The sequence below is a fragment of the Schistosoma haematobium genome, chromosome ZW, assembly GCF_000699445.3.
Source record: "Schistosoma haematobium chromosome ZW, whole genome shotgun sequence".
NCBI lineage: Eukaryota > Metazoa > Platyhelminthes > Trematoda > Strigeidida > Schistosomatidae > Schistosoma > Schistosoma haematobium.
Window position 1 is genome coordinate 84925253 of NC_067195.1, and position 27344 is coordinate 84952596.

General features: G+C 36.9%; 1 protein-coding gene across 1 annotated transcript in view; it reads right to left on the reverse strand.

The window, feature by feature from the left end:
* Positions 1–27344, reverse strand: part of MS3_00010514 (uncharacterized protein) — a gene marked incomplete at its 5' end in the record, with an annotated part of 131838 nt that overhangs the window by 23514 nt on the left and 80980 nt on the right. The window contains 8 exons of the mRNA XM_051218890.1: positions 2489–2684; positions 5750–6062; positions 7848–8189; positions 11375–11548; positions 13939–14285; positions 16697–16842; positions 18456–18727; positions 21690–22160. Of these exons, the coding sequence (XP_051072719.1) occupies positions 2489–2684; positions 5750–6062; positions 7848–8189; positions 11375–11548; positions 13939–14285; positions 16697–16842; positions 18456–18727; positions 21690–22160 (2261 nt within the window). The remainder of the gene's footprint in view (positions 1–2488; positions 2685–5749; positions 6063–7847; positions 8190–11374; positions 11549–13938; positions 14286–16696; positions 16843–18455; positions 18728–21689; positions 22161–27344) is intronic.

Here is a 27344-nt window from a genome sequence, read left to right on the forward strand (position 1 = left end):
CAGTGCGCATCCACGACCTCGCCCCCTGCGAGATTCGAACAATTTCGTGGATTAGTTGGTTAGACATTAACACCGTTGGATGACGGCCTGCTCAGTGATCTAGTGGTTAAGTGCTCGCGCGCGAAACCAGTAGGTCCTGGGTTCGAATCTCGCAAGGGGCGAGGTCGTGGATGAGCACTGCTGAGGAGAAGAAAAGTTATAAAATAATTTTGAAACCCAGGATCTAAGAGAAGATAAACAGTGAATGCGTCACCTAATAACATCTAACATTTTCTTTTATATATATATTACTACCATTGAATTAACTACTTCTATGAATCCGGTGTTCATCTTGTTGTGTTAATGAGATATGGCATCTTGGAGCGATGCACATAGGTGCCTGGTTCTACGTTGTAGCTGACTGATTGACACCTAAACATTTAATCAAGACAATCTAAATCAGGTGGTCTTAATCTATCAAAATATCTCACAGTAGAAAAAAAAAACGTATAAACCAGTGATACATCTTAGTTTGGGTGCTTCTAGCTTTATTCAAACATGTGTTTACACTAGCTTACATTAGTTGTTGAAGTAGTCAGTGGTTAGACATACATAACACATATCACGGCCACCTCAGTTGATGAAAATTCACAGTTTCATCAACTGATTTGCATTATATATCAATTACCCGGTGTCTAACCTCAACATCAATCACTTGGTTGCTCCAACATACACACGAAGATATAACTAATCAAAAACCTACAGCTTACGGATCTCTGCTACTCTTAAAGGTCGTGTTTTATAACCATATTTCATAGATAAAAGAGAAATCAACAATCGTATACAGGGATATGAACTGTAATTTATTTATTTATTTATTTCAACACAGATAATGGTACAAAGAGGCACCAAATACATATGCGCCACACAAATCTCATACGATATGTGTGAGGGCTGTGATACTGACCGGGTGCCCAAACCGAACCAGGTGGTTTTCTTAGGGGGCCACACCCCGAGCCTTTGACCTAAAGGTCTGATCCACAAGGCAGTGGAGCATCGTAAGGAGATGCAGTCCCATGGTAGCCGGTGACCAACAATTGGTTCATACGCCATTTGTTCCCGCAGGATACTGGAGCCCATGTGCACCATTGGTTTGGAATCCGGTTAAAGTGCCGGACATTCGCTTTTCGTCCTCTCATTTTCGTAAACAACACCCCCGCCACGCGAAGGCAGTGAGTAGGACTTCCCTGGCAGAGGCTATATACGCGTGGTCGTGTGAGAGCATTTGGAGAGGGAGAGAGGACTCTCCCCACTCTCGGCCGTACCAGGGCATTTGGGGGCCTACCAGGGCATTTGGGGTATATGCGGTTTCTACCAATACCAGGTACCTGGTCAAACATTGAAAGAGGTACATCGGTGTTTCAACATATAACCCTATAGGTGTCTAAATCAATCAGTCCAAGTTCAAAGTTATTTAAAGTGACAACTGACGAAGTTACTTCCCTAGATACATGTTAATTACAAAGAAAAATCATATAAATAATAAGATCACATTAGCTGGAAAATAACTAACAACCAAGAAGAACTATACAGCTATTGCCTTTTAGTTAGAAGCTTTTCAGAATTAAGCCAATACAACCTTGATCAGGTATCGAATCTAAGAGTCTCTGGTGCAATAACTCTGTTTCACACATTCTATATTGTTGAATTCCATTTCTAAATGACCTTATACATGTTTATTCAAATATATATACATAGAGGTATTACTGATAATCATTGTTACTCCAATTCTTTCTTTTACAAATATCTATAACATCATATGATATTATATCTTCTCAATGTTACACTTGACTATGAAGCCATGAAATAGAATGAATTTATAATATTCCACCTAAATCGTTATTACAGCTTTATTGAAAATTCATAAAGGATACTTTAGTAAACTTTTCACTAATTCCGTAATAACATCTCAAATTAGGCATTGAATGAGTCTTAGTTGAATTTCTATAAGATCTATTAGTTTCAATAAGAGTTGAATATCAACGGCATTGAAACAATGTTCACCTTTCTTAGTATAGACAATCAAATATAACACTTAGATAATAAATGTTTAAGTATATTTACTATAAAAGTAATAAGACGAAAAATAAAATAGTTCAATACAACTGATGTGGAGCTAATCAGTGTCAGGTAGAGACTGGTATCTACCTCAGTACAATGGAAGATGATTGCTCAATTCCGTGGATTAATTGAAATTAGACATTAGCACTGTCGGATGTCAGCTCATTGGTCGCACACAAGACTGAAGGCAGTTGGTTCGAACTCCACAAGGGAGATCGTGAATGCACACTGTTGAAGAGTCTCACAATAGGGCGAAACGGCCATTCAGTGCTTCCAGTTTTTAAATGGTGGTCTAACATCAGTCTGTTCATGATCTCAATCATAAACTGATATGATTAGTGAGAAAAGTGGAGAAAATAAAGAAAAAAAGAAAGAAGTCATAACTTACGGTGGTAATTCAACATTATCTACACTATCACCTGGTTGTCGACAGCCTAATTTCAATCCACTTCGATTAATAAACATTTCTGGTTGAAAATAAAATTCTGGTACTAATTCTTTAACACATGAAACAGAAGTAGTAGCTAAACGCCATGTTGTTGCAATTGAATGAAATAAACGATCGGGTACATCGAAATTATTATCTAGAAAATGAAAATACACATAGATAAACAATAATATTATTCTGTTTACATATTCGTGATTAGAAAAACAAAGCATCAACAGTAAGAATAAATAATCAATAGTCAGTTCCGAAATTATGTTCCATACTAGTTAGTAAGTTATTAGTCAGTTAGTCAGCAACAACGTAGAACTTCATACGTACGTATATCAGTTCGAGTTGCCATACCACATTATCACACAGATATAATGGTCGATTCAAATCCTATAGTGATAGGGATAGTAAGAGTATAAGCAGTAATCGGAAGCATTAGGGTTCGAAGATGTTATTCAAGGAGTATAATTCAGTGAATTAAATTTGAAAGGAGAAAAAAGAAAGAGACATGAATTCAGAAGATTAGAATTTGGGAGAACACAAACAGTGGATTCACCTGCCATTCAAGGTCTCTAACCATCGGTTTCTATCATCTCACGGATTCTAACCAGGTAATCTACACCTACCAACATGACTCAGTCCACTTGTCAGTGACTTCATGGATTTGTGCCATGTTTCGGTCTGGTATTAAGTTATTAACAAGTCGTAGTGAAATGGTAGTGCACAAAATATAAAGTCATTTATTGTAATGAGTATGTTAAGACTAGATCGATAAAATTGGAACAACACTAAGAACCAGAAAAATATGATATTGGTTACAATGCAGTCAACCAATTAGTAAACATACGAATCGAAAGATATCAGTTAACATTTTGGCGAGACTATAATTTATGGACGACCCAATCAGAGTTAGGACAATAGGTCTTGGAATTTTAGATGATCTCAGTTCGTCATGAAAAACCATAAATCTAACTCTTAACCCTGACTGTCAACTATAAATAATAATCCTTATCCTTCAAACTGCTATACAACCGTCATTCAGCCTTAGTAAGTAGGTAGACACTTTCAAGGTCACTCTGGTGTCGCTCAAAGGTCATCCATAAATTATAGTCTCACAAACATTTTCTAGCTTATTGTAAGAGTAGAAAATGAATTAACGATATAGTGGATTCCAATTATGAATTCAGTTATTTGGCAGATTGCATTTTGTTATGTCCTTATGGTCCTGTCAATGGATCACATGACTAAGTCGCCAATCAGAATACCGACTTCTACGACCTTCACACTGTGTTAAACCAATGACACGTTAATCAGTACGAGCAGCTTAGAGTCAAATCTGAGTCCTTATTTGTTTTTCTCACCTAACCATGTTCGTTTGAGTTCAGAACACATTCTCAGCTTCCGCTGTATGAATCATGTATTTCAAACACACGTAATTTGTATACAAGCAAATCAGACCGCATCACACCATAAGATAAAAAATGACAGGTAGATAAGATAAAGTCGAAAGTAGCTGTGAGTATGGCATACCGTAACTAATAACGGAAGCTTATAATCAAAGGAATATGGATATATGTACAGTATAGTCACTTAGTCAGTCAGTTACAACGTAGGATCAGGCATTTTCGAGTTAGCTCCGTACTTGTTGAGACCTTACCGCCGCAAACGGATGTCCGTGGGATAAGGCGAGTTGTGCAATTTTAGGGTCGACCTTTTCTGATTCCACCCTTCTATGTGGGAAGGAACATCGCTGTTATGCTGGTTGTCTGAAGGAAACACCTTACTGTCGTCACACCTCTGTTCCATCAGCAGTACGACTTCGCCCTCAGACCTTGGGTTTGCTGCTTCTAGTCTTACTGCTCTTCGACCGACCTGTCTTGCATGGTAAGACCTTGAGAAACGATTGTTCCAGCCAGCATAGCTCGATTGGTTCATTTCGATAGGCAAGCGCAACCGCCACGTCAAGGTACCAACAACTGTCGGGTAGTTACTCAATAGTTATACAATAAGAATACATATATAATAACAGTCTATAAATAGATCCTAGCTGTTACTATTAACATATTCTTCGTCCGGATATAACACATTTGGTTACTGATATGTCGGTATCATTATCAGTCAGGTAAGTAATGTAACGCAGAGTGCCTTCTTAATTCATGAATTTAAAAAAAGAATAAGTAGAGAATATAGGTTGTCTTAGAAAGTTATTTATGTACATTTTCCAACTATCAGTAGTGCTGTTAAACCGGACACTAAGCGACAATTAGCACAGGTTTGTGATTTTAATCTGAAGAAGTTACTTAATTAATCGCATAGCAATAACCTATGCTATCTGGCTCATTAGTCATGATCGAATTCAATCGATCAAATAGCAATTTAGCCAATAATCTAATTGATTTAACGTCGTGTACGACTTTGAGATGCTAAGTAAATATAGACGTCATCCGTAAACTAATCAAGCCATAATTGATCTCCTGTAGAACTAAGATATTTTAATTGATTCATTACTGAGTACTAACTAATTTTATGTTAGTTTACTGTTAAGTACTGATTAGATTCTATCAATCAAGTTGGAATCATACTCTCTTATATTTCCAAAATCCAAAATTAAGATGTACTATATAACATAAAGTGATAGAAGGGAAAAATAGTGAAAAGTCCATTAGTTTTATGACAGTTAGAACTTGTCAGCAAGAAATAAATTCGATTTAGGAAGAATTGATGTTCATAATCACAGAATGAATGGAAATTTATATGAAACATTAATCCATTTTACTCTGTTAGTAATTCACTCTACGACTCTACTTCACTGATTTCGATCTATTGATTTGCCAAGAAATTAAAGACATATTGGTTGACGTTGGTGCACTGGATGAATTTAGACTTCCCCCCCCCAATCGGATCTCGGCTTAGAGGCCAAGTCTTTACGCGAGAGATTGAAGGCCATGAGTCCGAGTTCCCGATGCAAAGTTGTGGATGTGCATTGTTGAGGGAGGAAGACAGTTTTCTTAGGTTTTCAACACTTGTCTACTCTAGATCGGTTCGCGATCTCAGCTTTTAAGGACGCTTAAAACACATGTGGCCATTGTGAGGCGATTACTGTTTCTTAATCATTGACAAATCTAAGCTACGTGTGAACATTCAAATAAAAGACAACGGTAAAAATCCAAACTGTTAAGGGAAATAAGATAAAAATGCCCTTGTATAGTTCACCTTGAAAACGTAAATGACGAAAAGTGTATGGGGGTAAACGAACAAGAAAATGTAACACAATTGCTTCATTTGAACAATGCGCTGGATAATGATATGGTGGACAAACACTACTTAAATTCGATAAAGTAGACGTTTTTGATTGTATTCCCGATGCTTCTGGATGTGATGTAGATGATGTTTTGGATAGTAATTCAGCTTCATTGAATCGTGCTGCTACAGCTTCAGCTCTATCGTCTTCTTGTACAGCTATTGGACGATCTAATCGTCGAAATGAAGTTGGTTGGGTTAAGTCTAACACAAGACTTTCATAATCCTTTAACAAAAAAAAGAAGACCAGTACATAAGTCGACAGAATTCCTTGACCAGTTAACGAATATTTTAGTTGGTCAATAACTAAGGAGTATGATCTATATATACAAAATTAATAAAGTAAATAATATAGAGTTTTAAGCATACACTGAAGGGAAACAATATGCATCACAGTTTATTGAGGAAGAAGAATAGGAAAGCAAACTTAACAAATCATTAAATTAATAAGCATAGTAAACATCACGAACTGGCTTTAGTCAAACAACCAATGAAAGCTTAGAAGAACTGAAGAACTGTCGCGTTCCAGTACGCGGCTCTACAGCAGTGGGGATTTACGATTTCAATAAGGTTTAAACTCATGATATTTAAGTCTCTTAGCAAGTGCCTAGAATTTAGACTATTGAGTCGTTATACAAAGGTTTGGATTTTTAAATCAAATCAATCTCCAACCATTTTCTAACGTCTCACATTCAACAAGGTTGATGTTTTCTATCCAATTCTTCCTGATTATCGGTGCTTACTCAACACTAAGATTAGATGCCATTCAACCCCTTAAACTAAAAAATTAATAAATTATTACTCATTAGTGAGTAACTTCATTCATTGGCTGAGAACTTATCGATAATACAGAATAATCAACATGTTGCAACGCAAATCAATAAACTATTTAAAATAAAAACAATTTTACATATTGAAATGAAGCCACTCCAAGGTTGACCAACTGAAAACTGTATCATGAAACTCAACTACACATATCAATTATTTAGATCTGTACATTTCAACATTGTCCCTTAGATGTTAATAGGAGTTATTTGAAAATTTTATTTTGTAATTTCGGGAGTTCAATCGTAGTAACCAATCAGGTACATGCATTAATGATGAACTGTTTGTTACTACCGTTATCTACGTAAAATAAGCCTAAAAAATGTGTTTCGTCCATGTTATTAGAAGTAGAAGGAATAATAGGAATTGAAGAGGGAGGTTCATTATGAATACAGTGTTGTTGAGTATTGTTAGAGGTATGAAGATGGTTATCATTTCCCGGTTGCTCATATCGTGGAAGGGTTCTTCTGGAGGCACCTGAAAAGGAAATTGGAATAAAGGTGGTCTTAGTGACCTGAGAGAATGACTGAAGTGCTCAAGGAACAACTGATTGAGGTCGGTCAAACACGACCTTTCTGTGAGTAATTTTCGTGTTAGCTCCGTACTTGTTGAGACCTTACCGCCAGAGATGGATAGCGGTGAGATAAGGCGAGGTATGCATTTTTAGGGCCGACCTTTTCTAACCCCACCCCTCCTTGTGAAAAGGCAACATCTCTGTTATGCTGGTTGTTATCTACGATATCGAATTAAAAATATGCATTTATTAATGTATAAGACTTGAAATTTTTGATAAAACGTACGCTTTCAAAATAGTCCATACTTGTCCACTAAATGAACAAATAAGTGTAGAAAAGTTCAAGTACGATATACTTAGTGAATATGGCAACATTACAGATAACCACATCCCAAGCATATACAGTTAAATACAGAATTTAGATGCTGTTCTATTCTCTGAGCTGAATAATTCGGTTGTGAAGCTTTCATTGTTCTTCTGGACGACATCATCAACACAAACTACGTGAAGCTGTACGACCAAATCATCCAGATCAGAAAACGAAACTCTACCTTAATCATCCATTTGAGTTATAAATCTTCCCCACCATCTCAAAATACAGAATTTAAAGTAAAAGTAAACAGAGAGGAGAATATTTTAATAAAGTATTCAACAACAAAAAAATAGGCATACACGTATAATCCATGGAAATATAGGATACTGCATTAAATCATTATAACTTCGACCAGCAGTTGTGTTTAACTTCATTAAATAGTCAAAATTTGATAATTCGCCATTTAACCATGCTTGTTGTACATTTTGTAATTTACATTTTTTTAATTGTTTAAAAGTACAATGATGATGATGATGATGATGATGATGATGATGATGATGATGATGAATCGATGGGAGAGGATTAGCTATGGCAAATTGTTCATCGGTATTCACTAATAATCGATTATGATAATGATGAATACAATAACATGAATGATGACCAATTAAAGGAGTGATAGTTTCGATAAAATTATCCCTGTCCTATGATTTAAACGAAATAAATATAAGAAAGAATTATTATTATTATTATACAACAAAATATGTAGTTTGTAAAACTAGGATAAAATATAGATTTTGATGGAGTTTTGTTCTTTGAGCTGGATGGTTTGATCGTAGAGCTTTCACCATTCTTCTAAACGACATCATCAGCATAAACGTCAGGTAGAATTGAAATGTTCTAATTTCTTCACAGACGACTAACAGCTTATCCTGTCGACCTCGATGTTGATTGGTTATTGTTGACATTTAACCTGTGATTGTTTAATTCTTTATTTTGATTATATCTCCCGTTGATTTGATTCTTGGTTTTAGATTTATCCATGATTTCTTGGAATTGATTGATTAATTGAATTGATTTCGATGTGTTTGTTGATTGTTGACTGACCTGAGTCCCAAGTACCTGAAAAATACTTTGGTGTTTTTAGTATCCCCTCTGTCCAAGATTTCAATATTTTCCCAGTCGAATATGTGTCCACAGTTGTCCACATGGATTAATATGAGGGAGGATATGCCATGGAGTTTGACCGCTAATTGATATTCGTGATGGTGAAGATGAAGAGGGCGTCCACTTTGCCCGATGTGGCATTTTTCGCAGTTGTAAGAATTTATTTTGTAGATGATGTTCAGTTTTTCTTCATTTGTCATTTCGTCCTTTGGTTTGTATAGGATGCATCCAGCTCAAAAAATATAACTCCACTAAAATCACCCACCTGAGCTACAAATCTTCTCCACCATTACAAAATATAGAAATTAGAGTGAGTAATATTCATCTTGGCAAATTAACTCAATAGGTATTGGGACTAATTGTACTGATAACTATACTACTGATTAAAGAAAGTAGTATAGTAATTCAGATGTGATATATATATATATATATATATATATATATATATATATATATATATATATATATATTAAACAGAGCATTGTTCGAACGTTCCATGTACCTATAAAAATGTTTGCTCTGGTTGTTAGAAGGGGCATCGGCCTCGTGGCTTCCGAAGGAGCTCGGCTTTCATCATGAAGCGTCATAATTCTTCTAAATGAAGACCTTCTAACTCCCAGGGCAGAGTTAAAATGGTTTGGATTATTTTTTCTGGTAAGCGTTTTTTTAGCGAGTTAGTTTTCTACGGGATAATAGAAGCAGATATGAAAACGATGAATTACAACTGGACGGAGCTAGAAAGGATTGCTCAGGACAGGGTTGGATGGAGAATGCTGGTGAGCGGCCTATGCTCCTTCACGAGGAGTAACAGGCGTAAGTAAGTAAGTAAGTATATTAAACAGATCATAGAACAAGTTAGTATAATATCTGAGGAGCAAAATCAACAGTAAGTAATATCCTAGATTACACTGTAAAGTTCATGATTTCTTGTTGATATTAATTGATGGGATGAGTGAAAAGTTGAGAAAAGTGATATCATCCATTTGGATGGTACATATAATATTTAGGTTGCTCATATAATGAATAGGTACAAAACTAAAGCAATATGTGCATTCGCATCGATGACACATTCATTATCGTCGATCAGTGTATTGGAAAAAGAGAACTATAGGAGAAGTTTATTAGTACAAATTCGGAAAAATGAAATCATTTGTGAAGAGGAGGAGCTTTAAAAACGACAAATTACAGTTCGTCGACAGTTTCATCAGGCAGATAAGATAATCTATTCAGTAGAAATGTGTCTATAGAACGTTTATCTGCACGCATATAAACACTATCCTTAGTTTCATGGCCATTTATTGCAAAATAAACTTAATCAAATGTTTAACAGGCAAATTAGAAAAGATATAGTCAGATAAGAGGACAAACACACGAGGAAAAAACACACGTTTTTTGCTAAAAGAGTTCCAAAACATCCATCATTAGAGTCTATATAAGCTCAAAAACGTTAGAAAACATTTTATCCAATACTCGTTGAATAGAAGTCTTGCGGAGAAAAGTCTAGACAATACAGAACCATGTCTTACAGTTTGACTGAGTATTTACCTATACTGTTAATATATTTATTATAGTATTGGAAATTTCTATGAGCCAAAGTCCATGTGTAACTCTATAGATACCATTGCTTTTTTCCCATACACAAAATGATCTTGGAGTAAACAGTTTACTCTCGGTTCACGCCTTCTCTTTTCTATTCAAGTTGGCGTTATCAGAACCGGCTAGGAATACTGTTTAGATGTATCGATAGTAAAGTTTATCGCTTGTCTAAAAACATTCACGATTTTGACTAATATAGAAATTAGTCAAGATTACGTTTTTAAAGGAACTCGGCTTTCCTCATCATCATCACTGATGAACAAGGAGGATCAGATGCGAACGTAAAGGCGAGGATTGGCAAATCAAGGACAGCATTCCTATAATTGAAGAACATATGGAAATCAAAACAACTTTCAACCGATATCAAAATTACAATCTTCAATACGAACGTCAAGACAGTTCTATTATACAGATCTAAAACTTCGAGAACTATCACAATCATCATCAAAAGAGTACAAATATTTATAAATAACTGTCTACACAAGATACTCAATATCCATTGTTGATGGGATACTATCAGCAATAACCTACTGTGAGAGAGAAAAAACCACCTTCCAGCTGAGGAGGAAATTGGGTAAAGGCGATGGAAATAAATAGGACATATATTACGCAAATCATCAAACTGCATCACGAGGCAGGCCCTGACTTAGAATCCTGAAGGGAATCAGAAAATTGGAAAGCCAGAGAAAACATTACGTCAGGAAATAGAAGCAGATATGAAAAGGATGAATAACAACTGGAAAGCGTTGGAAAGGATTGCCCAGGACAGGGTTGGATAGAGAATACTGGTGAGCGGCCTATGGTCCTTCACGAGGAGTAACAGGCGTAAGTTATTAACGTTTTTAAAGCAGAACCTGACAACCCAGAACAAAAGACACTAGTTGATATATTCATAAATATATCTATTTGACACAAATACTAATGTCGTCGAGTGAAGTAATAATAATAATGTTGATAATAATAGAAACTATGTGACTCACATATCTAGTAGAGTCTTATGTACTTATTGTTTAGAAACTCTTATGAATGATGATAAGTAGAAGTCCAAACCCGAAAAAAGAAGTGTGAAGTTCGCATAGACAACTTGTTCAGATGAAAGCTGATTTATTTAATTTAATTAGCTTACTTTAGAAGAATACATAGCAAAAAGCATTGGTGCATTCACATCTGTTTCATCGGGAAATATTTCTACTGCAATATCACGTAATGAATATCGACGTGCTTCAATATGATGAATTGATTTAAAAGACCATGCAAACCATAATCGATTAGAAGGACTTTGATAAGGATATAATGATTCCTAAATAGGAAAACAAAATGTGATTTGATTGGTAGATTTGTATAAATACAATAATACATAATCTTTTGGCTCGGAAGAAAAATGCCACAAAAACAGGAAAATAAGATATGTACATAAATATTGTATTATAAGTATGCTGGGATACTACAACAAAACTTCCTGTAAACTGAACTCTGAACTATGTCTTATAACAATCTCATAGTCACGGAGTTGTATAGCCTTTAAAACTTCAACCAGCGAGTCATGATAATCCAACAGATGTCAGGATTACGGATCTATCTTTTATGCTAGACTCTATATTTCGAAAATGAGAAGCTTTCTGATTTTTTTTTTTCAATACCAGCCTCAGCTAATCATATACTTTACGGAATCCATCAGTATACAAATAGATGTAGAAAGGTGTGAATATATATTTATAACCGTCGTTGTGATAGATCCATTTTTATAGTAATAAAATCAGTCCATAGAACGTAATGATAAAAAGATCTAAACAAAAAACCTCAAACGGATAGATTTAAGAGGATGTTGGACATTGTAAAATCATATCCGTATCCCTCATCTAAGGTGATATATGGTGTTTGCTATTTATATCAACAGACATAAGTAGGATGTAACACTAATCGGAAGTGGAACTCCTAACAGCAGAAGGTTAAGAAGATCAAATCGAAGAGATTGGGAACAGATAATAATTGTAATAGCAGTGAAGGAACAATGGAAATTGAGACAAATGATGTAATTCATGTCATCAATGTATGAAACTAAATGATAGGGGGAATTGAAGGATTTCAAAAAGTCATGATCAAGTGAGTGAAAGTAGTGTGACTAAATGAGTGAAAAGCAATCTCTAATTTACTCGTCTATGTTAATAGTAGCTTTAACATGACTAAAAAATTAAGTTGCAGGTATGTACATTATGCTGACAAGTGCCAACTAGCACAAAACCTAAGTCAAACGGATCATTGTGGTGACAACTTCCAACCATTTAATATTTGACTAGAGCAGTAAAGAGAACGTTTAATGCTGCCAACCTCTGCCTATCGTATTCGACCCGATCGATGGTGATTCCCTAATTGAAGGATAAGTTACCTGGTTATGCCACTTCTATGTGTATCTACGAATTCAGCTGCTCCTGTGGAGAAAGCTATATCGGGCACACTACCAGGCAACTGAACCAACGAGTTAGTGAACACCTCCCTTCGTGGTTAGGAAAAGGTTACGTCAAAACAATACGCAGCTCGGTTCTATCACACTTGATCGATAGCGGTCATATAGTGGACAGAAACAAGTCGTTCAAAGTTATTTATCGTATTCCCACTAGTTTTCCTTATGGTATTCGATCTCGTCTCTTACACATAGCAGAAGCTATAGGAATCCGAGCCAACAAGCCAAGTCTTTGTGTTCAGAAGAAATTTGTAACACCCTTATCTCTCTCCTGGCCTTAAGTAATAAATGAATTTATTTATTTATTCCTTTTCTAACCTTCTCTTCGTTTATTTTTCTTCACCCCTTCCTACCACTTTATTTTCTCTAAACTATACGTTTCATGGTCCAATTATCTGAACATTTCTTATTACGTCATCTTATAATTTTATAATTGTTATCTCAGTTTCTATATTTTTCTAATCATTGACCTATTTCCGATTATGTAACATTGATTTGAACCTTTATTATTATTGCTTATCAAAAACTAATGCACCTCTTGTCACACCATCAATTTGTACTTTTCACATTTTACTTAATATGTAATCTTTTCCATTGTTATCATTGACTTATAAACTACCTTGATTGGTTTAATAATTTCGTATATGCATATAAATATTACTGTATATTAGAGTAAAGCCTGATGAGGATCTAATCGAAAACAATATTGTTCGCTTATGTGTATGTTGTTCTAAATTTACAATATGGGAATATTTCAAATTTAATATTTCAACATATTGTATACTATGTTAAATTACGATTCAACGTAGTAGTTACAACTTGATCAGCAAAAAGGATTGATAAACATGACATTCATTGTTACAATTACTTAACGAGCAATTAGTATGGATCGTATTTGTCTAAGTATGAAAAAACCACTACATTATACAAGCATGTCGCTACCATGACTCAGTAGCTAAGTGTAGAACGCAATGACGTTTGAAGCGAACGGTACTCGGTTCGAGTCTCAGAGTAAATATCAACTCTGGGATGCAGGTAAATCCAGCTGACGAGTCCCGAATGGGACGAAACGCGCGTCAAACTGGATTCCATTGCTAACCACTATCCATCTTCGCTTAAACAGTAAAAAAAAGTGTTGGTCTTTGCCAACCATTTTTAACTTACAGGAAATAACAAGACACAAAGTAATATCGATCAAATTGAAATAATAATAACAATAATCTACTTACAATCTCAATAAATTGCACATTCTTACTGTCACTATTATTACAATCATCATTCATCAATAAATTTCTATTCATTAATGGATCAGGTTGAAATCTTAACCATGTTTGACCAAGTATTAAATCACCTTCAATAGGTGGAATATGTAGAATACCAACTAAACGACATGCCCAAACAGCTTGAATATGATATCGGCTAGCTGATGCTAATTGTATTAATGGAATAGATGATAATGGTAAACATAATGGTAAGTTATGCCATGTACAAGCTGCACCAATTACAGGTTGAGAATGATTCATGATTGATGGTAAACCAATTAACGAGGCAAGTGGATGTGATTGACGCGCGGATACTGTAAAATTAAGAAACAAGAAGCAATAATATTGATATAACGATACTTTTCTTTACAAATAAAACCAATATTGAAATGGCGGCTTAAAGTTGAATACTAGTTCAGTGTGGGTTATTGATAGTAAATAGTGTGTTACTTAGTATATATCACTAAGATGTAACTGAAATTTTGAAGGAAATGATGATTCTTGTAAAATTTCAACCCAAGTTATCCAGGTTCACATTGCAAGATTTTACCACTGAGGTATTCAGGTTATGTACCGGCTAAAATGGGTTTCAATACCATAAGAACGGCCAATACTAACAAAATTGTATATACAATTTGTGATACTGTTAACACCATGAAACGCAAGCCTAGGATTTCCTGACGACTACCTCTAACCCTGTTACATCCAAATGGAGTGTACGTGATATCTAGTCACTCAGACTAGCTTATTAACACAATTTGATCAGCACTATTGATTAGGTCTTAATGTGGCCTATTAGTATAATGTACACACCAATGAGAGGATTATACTAAGATTCTGCAACGAGACTGGTAATATTCAATCAACACTAAATGTTCCAACAAAAATGACATTGATTACTACCATTCATTGATGAATCTTTTGCAAATATCTAGTTTTACAGGAGGTCAAATGAAAGCATCTCCGACTGTGGAGCTAGATGAGGCAAACCTGAATATCAATCAAATGGAGTATCAGTTCTTTCAAGATTATTAACAAATCAGGGTGAAATAATATCTAAAGAACATTAAATACAAATTAGTTTATCTGAAAGACTAGACCATTTGTGATTAAACAATTTAACTTGGTTCATACAAAAACAAATATGATGTATTATGTGGTTCCAAATAAACATGATAAGGGTTCACATCAAAATGTTTCAGTTCTACAATTGGAAAATTTAGTGAATAGAAATAATTTTAATATAGTTTCGAACTCAACTCATTAGGTCGACTTGAATAGTAGATTATAATTTAAAATAAACCTAGGAGAGATTCCATGATATTTTGATTGAGATCATGAAGTGATTGATGTTAGACCACTATTGGAAAACTGGGAGCACTGGATGGCCGTTTCGTCTTCAGCAGTGCTCACCCACAACACCGCTCGCGGGATTCGAACCCAGGGCCTTCAGTCTCGCTCGCGAACGCTTAACCACTAGACCACCGAGCCGTCGTCTAACAGTGCTAATGCTTAGCCTCAACCAATCCACGAAATTTCGCGACCATCTTCTATGGTACTGAGGTATATACCTGTCTCTACCCGACACGGAATAGCTCCACTAGTCACAGCTCCTCACTAAAACTCAGAGAATCCCCTCACGAAGCTAGTCACTAGTGAGCGCATGATAATTATCAAAATGAGGTTGTGTAGATTATTATGTTTTTGATTGAGATCATGAATCGAGTGATGTTAGACCACCATTAAAAAGTTGAAATGCTATCGCATTATCCACTTAGCTACTGAGTCCTGAACATCAATTCTGGGATGCAATTATATCCAGCCAACAAGTCTCAAATAGAACAAAACGCGCATCCTGGATTCCACTGTTAGCCACTATCCATCTTTGCCTATAAAATTGTATGTTTTCTTAATATTCACCGACTAAGACAATATATAGTGAATTTAATTTCTATTCAATTACGTATACATACAATCTGTTATCATAACACTTCGTTTCACACCATATGTCTCTTACACACTAATGCCACTATCTACTTTAAACACTGTTAACATGGACTGGATAATATACTTAGTATACAGTGAACCGAAGAACCATGTACCTTATTTATATTTGATAATTTTGATATTTTGATTATATTTTCTTTGAAAAAGCTTGAACTAGATTATCAGACGAAACCTTGAATTTACTTCAAATTAATTTGTTGAGATTTTACAAATACACCATTCTTCCTCTTTATATTTTTCGTTCATCTTACTTACGCCTGTTACTCCTAATGGAACATAGGCCGCCGACCAGCATTCTCCAACCCACTCTGTCCTGGGCCTTTCTTTTCTAATTCCATCCAATTCTTGTTCATTTTTCTCATGTCTATCTCCAGTTCCCGGCGTAATGTGTTCTTTGGTCTTGAGGGTTCCATGTGAGGGCTTATCTTGTGATGCAGCTGGGTGCTTTCCTCAATGTGTGTCCTATCCACTTCCAGCACTTCTTCCTAATTTCTTCCTCCGTTGGGATCTGAATTGTTCTTTCCCACAGTTGGTTGTTGCTAATAGTGTCCGGCAAACGGATTTGAAGTATTTTGCGTAGCCAACTGTTAATAAACACTTGTATCTTCTGTCTTGACATTTGTATTGAAAATTGTTCATACATCTATTCAACAATAATACAAGTATTACATAAACAGAAAAAACAATAAATAGATAACTAAATCTAATCTTTTCTTACATAGATTCGATCGTGAAGTTGTATGTATTAAACGTTCAGCCATTGGTAAATGTGTATAATAAAATCGACCATGTTGACGTAATGAATCTTCTACAGGATCAACACACCAACCAAATGGAGTAGATTTCGAATGATAAAATAATCCTCTTTATAAATAGAAATAAACAAACAGACAAGCAAAATAAGAAATAATAAGAGCTTTATCAACAACAACAAAAATGACACGAAAATATCAGTTTGATTTCTTTTGTTTTTATTCAATTAACTATGTTTAGTTCTAAATTCACTTGGTATTGTTTTGAGATTAGATGGCGGTTGGAGGTAGTCGACAGGAAACCCTGGACCCGGGTTTCGTGCTACTTGGCACTCGTCAGCAAGGTGTACCTGTAATCTTGAGGGGACTGGTGCTCCCTGGAGGATTCAATCTCGTGTCACCCTCTCGACTACCTCCAACCACCATCCATTCTCATTACATAGTGCCCGCAGTGTCGAGTCACTTAGACTGGTGGCCACATTGCAACATAGTCGATAGCATTCGATCTGCACTAAATAAGGACTTCACACATAACATTGATCACCACCCAGTGATCAATCAATTGTGACTTGGTGTTGTTTATTTGAATCTTCTCATTGATGTTTAGGACTATAATAGATCACACACTTATTGCCATATGTGCTATCCTGTGCGTGTTGCTTTGATATAGGCTTAATTCACAAACATTATAAGCAAAAATGGATAGCGGCTAGCAGTGAAATCCAGGACGCGCGTTTCATCCTATTTGGGACTTGTCAGCTAGATATACTTGCACATCGGAGTTGATGTTCCCTCTGGGGCTCGAACGCGCGTCCTGGATTCCACTTCTAGCCACTATCCATCTTTGCATATGTGTAGTCCTGTTATTGTTTCTGAATTGTTATTGGTTATTTTCAATATTCAGTGTCAGTGGATCCCATATGTATAAATTTACGGAATTGTAAGCTCTTTTTTTATTTATATCACTTCCAACTTCTTACATAGGGACGCCTTTTGTCATACATCGAAAAATCAATAACAACGTACCTCTCGACTAGATATAAATGTATCAACAGCTAAATGTTACACCAAAGGAATCACTATTAAAATATTTTGTTTTAATGATTATCTTCCTTACACTTCTACATGAGATTAAACAAAAGTTACCATTTGAATCATGATGACGTATATACATGTCACAAACTGTCTGACCATTACTACATATCTCGGTACTATCGATTTATAATTGATAAGCATATAAATCATTTTTATTGAACGACATAAACCAAACAATTCATGTAATACTATTATTCGGCTGCTTACAGTGGAAGCAGATAGAACGGGGTTCAAATCAGAGAAGGATCAACTATCGATTAATGGCTTCAAAATCAGATTCAGTTGATTTATGGATTACTTGAACAAATGACTTCATATTTCAAGTATTTCCAAGACTGTTTGATTTAGGACTGTGAATATTAGTGAAGTCTAGAAGGAACATTTTGCTTTATTTAGTGAACACGCTTGTACCTACTTAAATCCCGAAATGTTATTCTAAGTGATCTAAAAGATAACGAGGATAATCCTTTGGAGTTTGAAGTAATGAACAATCGATTTGGTGCAAGCATATTCAATTGACAAGTAACAGACACAAAGAAACATCTCTCCTAAATATTCGCAACATTCAATAAACAAAGTAAAACAGTAAATCAGAACATAAATTTTCATAAAAAAAATCAATTGTATTACCTGCTATGACTTAAATGCTCAGCTACACGCGCCCAAAGTACAGTACCCAATGGGCCTACAATACGTTTACGTTCACTATAAGCATCTAACCATGCATTATGACCATCAACACATTGTTTACGTGCTTGACTACACAATTGTGTAATAGGAAATTTTCTTGGTAAATATTTTTTCGACGAAGCATTCAATGATGAAAAGAGATTTTCATTATTTGTTAATTTGTTATTAGTTGATTTTGGCCAAAACATTTGTATCAATTGAACAAGTATTGACTTGAAAAGTTAACAAAAAAAAGACAAACCCGAAAAAGAATAGATTTGGATAATTCAGTTAAGAATACAATGGAATTAGTGAATACAAACAAATCCATGAGGTCACTTACAAGTGGACAGAGTGAGTCATGTTGGTAGATGTAGAATACCTGGTTGGGATCAGCGAGATGATAGCAATCGATGGTTAGAGACCTTGAATGACATGGCTCAAAATCGTTTGCAACGGTGCAGGTGAATCCACTGTTTGTGTCCTTCCGAATTCTAATCTTCTGAATTCTTCATGTCCCTTTTCTTTTTTTCTTTCCAAATTTATTTAACTGGATTATGCTCGTTGAATAACATCTTCGAACCCTAATCTTTCCGACCACTGCTTACACTCTTACTACCTTTACCACTACGGGATTTGAATGGACAACTGCATCTCTGTGCTAATGTGTTATAACAACTCGAACTGATGTACGTACGAGGTTCTACGTTGTGACTGACTGACTGACTGATAAAATAAATATGTAGGCAATATTATAAGCATTGTTATATGAAGATGAGATTTCTGTTGAACAATTAGGTAAGCTGGAATATTAAACACTAATTTAACTTCTTACATTAGGAAACTTAAAAAAGACAGAACCGAGAACTAGCAAGATCTTAAAGTGAATAAGAATATGTTCAACCACAACATCAGAATATAATGACCCATATTTCTAACCACAAGACATGAAGATTTCGATGCTCCATTCCATGATTGATACCAGATAAACTTTGTTTAGAATGGAAGGAAACATTCAGTTAACCCCAACTGATTTCTGCTTATGATTACGATGACAGTAATTCACATGAAATTATAAAGCTTAAAAAAAGCCCAGAAACTTCCGTTTGCCAAATTAAAAAAGTGTGAATCACTAAAACTGGTCACAAAAGTTCATAGAATGGTCTTCTTGACAGAATTTTAAAGATTTGAAATCTTCAACAAGATGAAATCATGAATTTGTACAACTTGACAGATTATTGAATATTCCACTAATTGAAAACATTTCACGATGTAATCCCTTGAAGTTTACAATTCTGGTAGATAAATTGTTCATTTGTTTACTTTTAACTAGATACTATAAATTTTCTTCAATCAAATATCACTAATTTTAGTCTGATCTCTATCAGTTCGTATGATTAGTGAAAGTTGATGATAACAGATACGAAAATCATTTTAAAGCTTCTTATCTACTTACTCAAAGCTGAGGAAAAAATTCATAAACGTGCTAAGGAAACTATATAATTATTTAATTTTTGATTGAGATCATGAACTGATTGATGTTAGAAGCACTGGAAGGTCGTTTCGTTCTATTATGGAATTCCTCAGCAGTGCGCGTCCACGATCCCGCTCGCGGGATTCAGACCCAGGGCCTTCAGTCTCGCGCGCGAACGCTAAACCTAACGGACCACTGAGCCAGCACCCAATGGTGTTAATGCCTAACCTCAACCAATCCATGAAGTTGAGCAACCATCTTCCATTATACTGAGGTAGATACCTGTATCTACCCGACACGGATTAGCTCCACTGGTCACGGCCGTCTAGTGCTTCCAGGTTTTCAATGGTGGTTTAACATCAATCGGTTCATGATCTCAATCATAACTTAACAATCTCCACAACCCCTATACTGATAATTACTTAATTATTATTATTATTGTTAGTGTGTTACTAACAAAGGTTACTCAAAATGATTTTTATCTAATTTAATTATCTAACGCTAGTGGCTCTCTTCTCATTGGTTTCTACTACTTACAATGTCCGTCGACGTTACTTCCAAGTCCTCATTACTCTATATACACTAAGTTGTACCATTTGTAAGGTGTTTGGATATCGAATTTCCCCATGGTTTATCTTCTTCCTGTTTTAAAAGCTAACTGTTAAAGTGTGGCGTTACAACTACCAACATCGAGTCTGTAATAAAACCGTTCATATTAGAGAATAGCGCAATCACTTCTCGATTCGCAAGTGTCGTAAGCCCATACCGAGCCATTACAATCAAATATAACAAACTGGTAACAGAAGTTCATCCAATTAATAAACACCATGAAAATATGAGAAAAAAATCTAACTTGAAAAGAAGTAAAATACTCGCTGCCTTCTCGTGGCGAGGATGTTGGTTACGAAATTCAGAGGACAAAAAGCGAATATCCGGCATTTTAACTGGGTTGATGGACACGGGGAATCCACCTAGGGGCGTTAGATAACCTTGATTCCAAACAAATGGTTTACATGGCCTCCAGAATCCTGAAGGAACGATTGGCGTATGAATCAATCGTTGGCCAACGTCTACCATAGGACTGCATCTCTTGACGTTTATCCCCTACCTTTTGGTTCAGACCTTCAGGTCTAAGGCTCGAAGTGTGGCTCTCTAAGAAAACCGCCTCCTTCGATCTGAGCACCCGAGCAGTATCAGGGCCCATACACAAATCAAGTAACTTGTGTGGCGTATATGTATTCAGTGCCTCTTTGCACTAATATTTATATGTTCAAATAAATAAATAAAAGTGGGGTTTTATGGATATTATAGTAGTCAATTGAAGCTAGACTATCATGGAAAACCTGAAAGCACTGGATGACCGTCTCGTTCTATTATGGTACTCCTCAGCAGTGCGCACTCAGGACCTTATCATTCTCACACACAAGCGCTTAGCCTCTAGACCACTGAGCCGGACGGCATCCAACGGTGTTAATGTCTAACTTCAACTAATCCATGAAATTCAGCGACACATCCACCATTGTCATCAGTGAGTTACTATTTCACAACAGACCCGGCTTCTCACTAGAACTCCAGGAAGTAACCTCTTGAATCCAATCACTAGGACAAAATGGCCATCTAATACTTGCAGGTTTTCCATGCTGATCTAGCTTCAATTGATTCACGAATTCAACTATTAAATAAATTAAAAAGAAAAAAAAACAATATTCACAATTACAAACCTTTTTATCATGAACCATAGATACACTTTTATTATTTGTAGATAATTTTAAATGTATCAATTTGTTTAGATCAAGCAGTGATAATTTCCATTGTTCACCAAGTTTTTTATATTCAATTTTAATTATATCATGATATGTATACAATTCAGATGGTGTAACATGATTGAATTTCTCTTGTATCCAAGGTGATAATAATATAGATGGTAAATTTTGTATTGATTTATCACTGATAATATGATTATTGATAAGTATCATTTCAATAATTGTATATAATTGAGTTAATTGTTGATTTATATAATAATTAGATATCATATTTGTTTCATTATTAGTTGTTAAGTTAAAGAATAAATCATGATTTATATTATGATGAATATCTAATGTATTGGATGATATATATGTGAACCATATTGATTGATTTTGATGTAACCAATATTTTATAGCGATTAGATTATTCCAAAATGTAGGGGAATACTAAATAATTAATAGAATAGAAAATAGGATATGAATAAATATGTTATATCTCTATGAGAATAATCATTGGTAACTTTGGGGATCCATTTATGGACCACTAGTAAACGTATATTTTTATCGTATAATTGTTAAATCACTAAACTGTTCATATTCATGTCCCTCTTATTATGAGTTTTATTTTGACTTATGAACTATTATTATACGATTTACCATTCTTGAGTTAAACTCAAGTCTACCAATCAGTATCTCCCACATTCACAGACACATTTGGCTAAATCTTATACAGGTGTTGTTTCCTATTTTATTGGTACGATGTGGTAGATCTAATTGGTATATGAAACCAGTGTGTTTGAAATAGATCAATGTTGTTGCTATGTCTAGAGCTTAGATTCTTAATATACCACGTACAACTTGAGCATTCAAAAGCTAGAAACATACAAGTCATAAATGAGAAGAACGAAGACAATTGAAAGGAATACTATTCCAAATAGTGTCTATTGTGGTACAAAACTGTCAGGTATTTATAGTTTTCGGTAAAAACGAATTCATCATTCAGTCAGCCAGTAACAACGTAGAACTTCGTATGTACGTACATCAGTTCGAGTTGCCATATCACATTAGCACAGAGATGCAGTTGTCGATTCAAATCCCGTAGTGGTAGAGATAGTAAAATTATAAGCAGTAATCGAAAACATTAGGGTATGAAAATATTATTCAAGGAGTATAATAAAGTGAAATAAATTCGGAAAGAGAGAAAACGCGACATGAAGAATTTAGTAGATTAGAATCTGGGAGAACACAGAGAGTGGATGCACCTGCACCATTGCAAACGATTTTGAGCCATGTCATTCTAGGTCTCTAACCATCGGTTTCTATCATCTCGCGGTCCCCAACCAGCTAGTCTACACCTACCAACATGACTCACTCTGTGCACTTGTCAGTGACTTCATGCACTTGTGCCATGTTTTGGTCTGACCGCCCCTAGCTTTCTTCCAATCTACTCCTATACCATTGAACATAGCACGTCGAGGCAGTCGGTCGTTGGGCATACGTAACACGTGTCCCAGCCATCTCAACTGATGAAGTTTCACTACGTCATCAATTGATTTACCATCCTTACCTAGTACCCGTTTCCTAACAACTGCGTTACTTACTCGATGGTCCCAGGATATACGAGTAGTGTTTCGAAGACATCTATGATCAAATACTAGTAACCTTCGAATGTCTTCTACTCTTACCGGCCATGTTTCACTGTCATAAAGTAGGACGGGACGAACTGCTGCACAGTAAACACGTCCTTTGGTTGATAGACGGATATCTCACCTACGCCATAAATGACGCAAGTTGACAAAAGCTAGTCGACCCTTCCGTATCCGTGCTGAGATTTCGTCACACACCAGACCATAAGGGCTGATGAGACTTCCAAGATAAGTGAAGCGGTCGACACACTCAACTACTTCACTCCCTATCACTAGTTCGGGTGTCGATGTGACCCAATCCTGAAGCAACATTTTGCATTTCGAGGGAGAGAATCGCATCCCGAACATGCTTGCATTGTTGCTTAGAGTGGTCAGAAGACTCTGCATTTTGTCAGCGTCTTCGCCAAATAAAACTATGTCATCAGCATATTTCAAGTCAACAAGTGAACCTCCCGGTAGAAGTTCAACCCCTGTAAATTTAGATGAGGAGAGTGTTATCTCTAAAAGTACGTCAATGACAAAGTTGAACAAGAATGGGGAGAGTGGACAGCCCTGACGAACACCACTTGAGGTAATCAATTCTGATGACAGTTCGCCATAAGCTCTCACTCGACCAGTTGTGTTCGAGTAGAGAGCCTTTATAAGGTTAATGTACTTCTTTGGTACTCCTTTCAGTGACAAACACTGCCATAGAACCTTACGATCAACAGAGTCGAATGCCGCCTTAAGGTCGAGAAATACTACGATTGTGGGGCGTCTGAACGAATATCTGTGTTCTAGAACCTGACGTAGTGTGAATATCTGATCTATACAACCACGTCCAGGTCGAAAACCGGCCTGGTTTTCTCTAGTCTGCTCTTTACGAGCTTTGATTAGGCGTCGAAGTATTATTGAGGCTAATATTTTAGACACTATATTAGTCAAACTGATTCCTCTGTGATTTTATTTTTTATTTTAACACATAGATATTGGTACAAGGAGGCACCAGATACATATGTGCCGCACAAATCTCATTTGATATGTTTGAGGGCTGTGATATTGCCCAGGTGCCCAGACCGAAGCGGGTGATTTTTAGGGGGCCACACCCGGAACCTTCGACCTGAAGGTCTGATCTACAAGGCAGTGGAGCAACGTCAGGAGATGCAGTCCCATGGAAGCCGGTGACCAACGATTGGTTCATACGCCATTTGTTCCTTCAGGATGCTGGAGCCCATGTGCACCATTGGTTTTGAATCAGGGTTTTCCAGCTCTCCTAGGTGGACTCTCCATGCCCACAAACCCGGTTAAAGCGCCAGACATTTGATTTTCGTCCTCTCAATTTCGTAAACAACACTCTTGTCACGAGAAGTCAGTGAGTAGGAATTCCCTAGCAGAGGCAATATACACGTGACCATGTGAGAGCACTTCGAGAGGGGGAGAGGACTCTCCGCACTCTCGGCCGTACCAGGGTATTTAGGGGCTCTTTGATTGTCACAAGAGGAATTTTGTCCTTTCTTACAGGCTGGCACAATCAGTGATTGAGACCAGTCAGATGGGATTACGTCCAGTTCGCAAATTCTATCTAAGACCTAAGTTAATCTCAATGATAATACTGGACCATCATCCTTAAAAATCTCAGGAGTAAACCTGTCAAGGCCTGCTGCTCTCCCTCGCTTCAGATTTCCTATGGCTTTTTGAACTTCGTAAAGAGACGGAGGACCTACATTAACTTGCCATTTAGGTTGACTAGAGATCGTGACAAACCGAAGTCTGGCTGAAGGCCAGTTGAACTGATCCCTGAAGTGTTCTGCTCATCAGTCCAATCTTCTGGATTGAGAATGTATAATAATTTGTCCATCTTTCTCTGAGAGTGTTTCGCTAACGGTCTGGTTCCTAATACCGGTTTCCTTGACAAGTCTGAACAATTGTCTGATATTACCTAATGCCGCTGCCTTTTCCATCTCTCTTGCTTTCGCTATCCACCACTGTTCACGATCACTGTGTAGGCTTCCTACCAGCTTGCGCTTAAACTGACTCCGCTCTTCGTTATGTTCAAATCGAGATGGAATAAGTTTTCGAGCATATATCAGTGCAGTAGATGCTGTTGAGATCCAGTGTTTCTTCCTAACCTTGTGGTTTACCGTACCAGCAAATATCACAGCATTACGAATGTCATTCCATGCTGCCTCAGGGTGGGCATCACCTACATGGCACCCTAACTGTTTTTCTAGTTGTTCCTGAAATATACTCTTAACTTGACTATCATTAAATAGGACCGTAAGATGTTTCCTTGCATCATCTTTCCTACGTCCAGTAAGACGCAGACAAATAAGCGCTCGCACTAGAGCATGATCTGAATCTAAGCATGTGCTCCAGAATGAGTGACAGTCTTCTATCGAGCCCGTGCCTCGGTGGCTGATAGCGATGTGATCTATTTGGATCCAACGTTGGGACGAATTAGTAGACCGCCATGTTAAAAGATGTTTTTGCTTATGCCTAAAGATGGTATTTACAAGAAACAGGCGTTTATATTATCTGAGCATAGCTGCAACAGACGGTCGCCATTATCTGTTCTTTGAGCCACGACGCTATAAGATCGAGCCAAGTGTAATTCCCTTTCGCTTAGTTTACCTACTTGAGCATTAAAGTCACCAGCCACTATTACTGCATCCGAGCGCATAGCTTTTAGGAGGAGGTCGGAGAGCTTTCTGTAAAACTCATCTTTTACATCATCTGAGCTGCAGTCAGTGGGAGAATAGGCAGAGACGACGAAGAGGCAACGACGAGTGTCCCTATCTTTTCGAATCCTTACTGTTCCGTTCAGTCGGACAGTGCACAAACGAGTCTACTGGGATCCACTCTAAGAGAGCTAGTTCTGCCCTAGGACTCAATGCTGTACCTACGCCGGCGAGGCCACAGGAAGCAGAATCAGGGCTTCCAGATACACGAAGTGTGAATCGAGTCGGTTCTTTATTTTGGCATGGTGAGGTCAGGTGAATGACGCTACCCGAATCCTGTATGCGCGTTTCGGAGACGCAGCAAACATCGATGGCGCGGGATTCTAAAGTCCTAGCTAAGGAAGCCTGCTGTCCTATTTGACACAGTGTTCGGACGTTAAAAGCTCCTACGTGTAGTTTAGAGAGTGGTTTCAGGAGACCAGGAATAACGTTCTGCGTACTCGAATCGTTTGCCCTAGCGGTGCAAGGTGAAAAAAGGACGTGAGAAGGGTTAGTCAGGGAGATAAGAGTGGTAATAGGAGGTGTAGGAAATATTTGAATGTGACCAACTTGGTCTCGTGTGCTGTTACGGGTATATAGGCTGGTGTCACTTTCTGGCTGCTCACACCGTGGAAGGGTATTTCTTGAGGAACCTGAAAAGGAAATTGAATTAGTGTTTGTCTTGACGACCTGGGAGCGTGACCGCAGAGCCCAAGGGACAACTGCTTGAGGCCGGTCGCGCACGGCCTTTTCGTGGGATGTTTTTAATGTGTTGGCTCCGTTCTTCAAAGGGCCTTACCGCCTGAGACGGAAATCCGTGAGGTAAGGTGAGGTGTGACATTTTGAGGGTCTACCTTTTCTAACCCCTTTCATTCCTTGTAAGAAGGCAGCATCGCTGTAGATGCTGGTTGTCCGAGGGAAACACCTTATTGCTGTCACACCCCTCTACAGTCGGCAGTACGACTTTGGCCCTCAGACCTTGAGTTTCTGCTTTTAGTCTTACCGTTCTGCAATCGACCTGCCTGGCATGGTAGAACCTACAGGAACATATGTTCCAGCCAATATAGCTTGGTTGAATCATCATGATAGGCAATCCCGATCACCGCGTCAAGGTAGCAACTGTGGTCAGGAAATCATCATTATAGTCCTCCAACCCGCACACATGAGGTTATTAGCCTTTGTCCAATAGGGAAGCTCCACGTATGGACTCTGGAATATTCTTCAACAAGATGCTTGGATGGAATATCTTCGGCTCTCTCTGAGCTCCCTAGAGCTTCCTCAAGTTAACC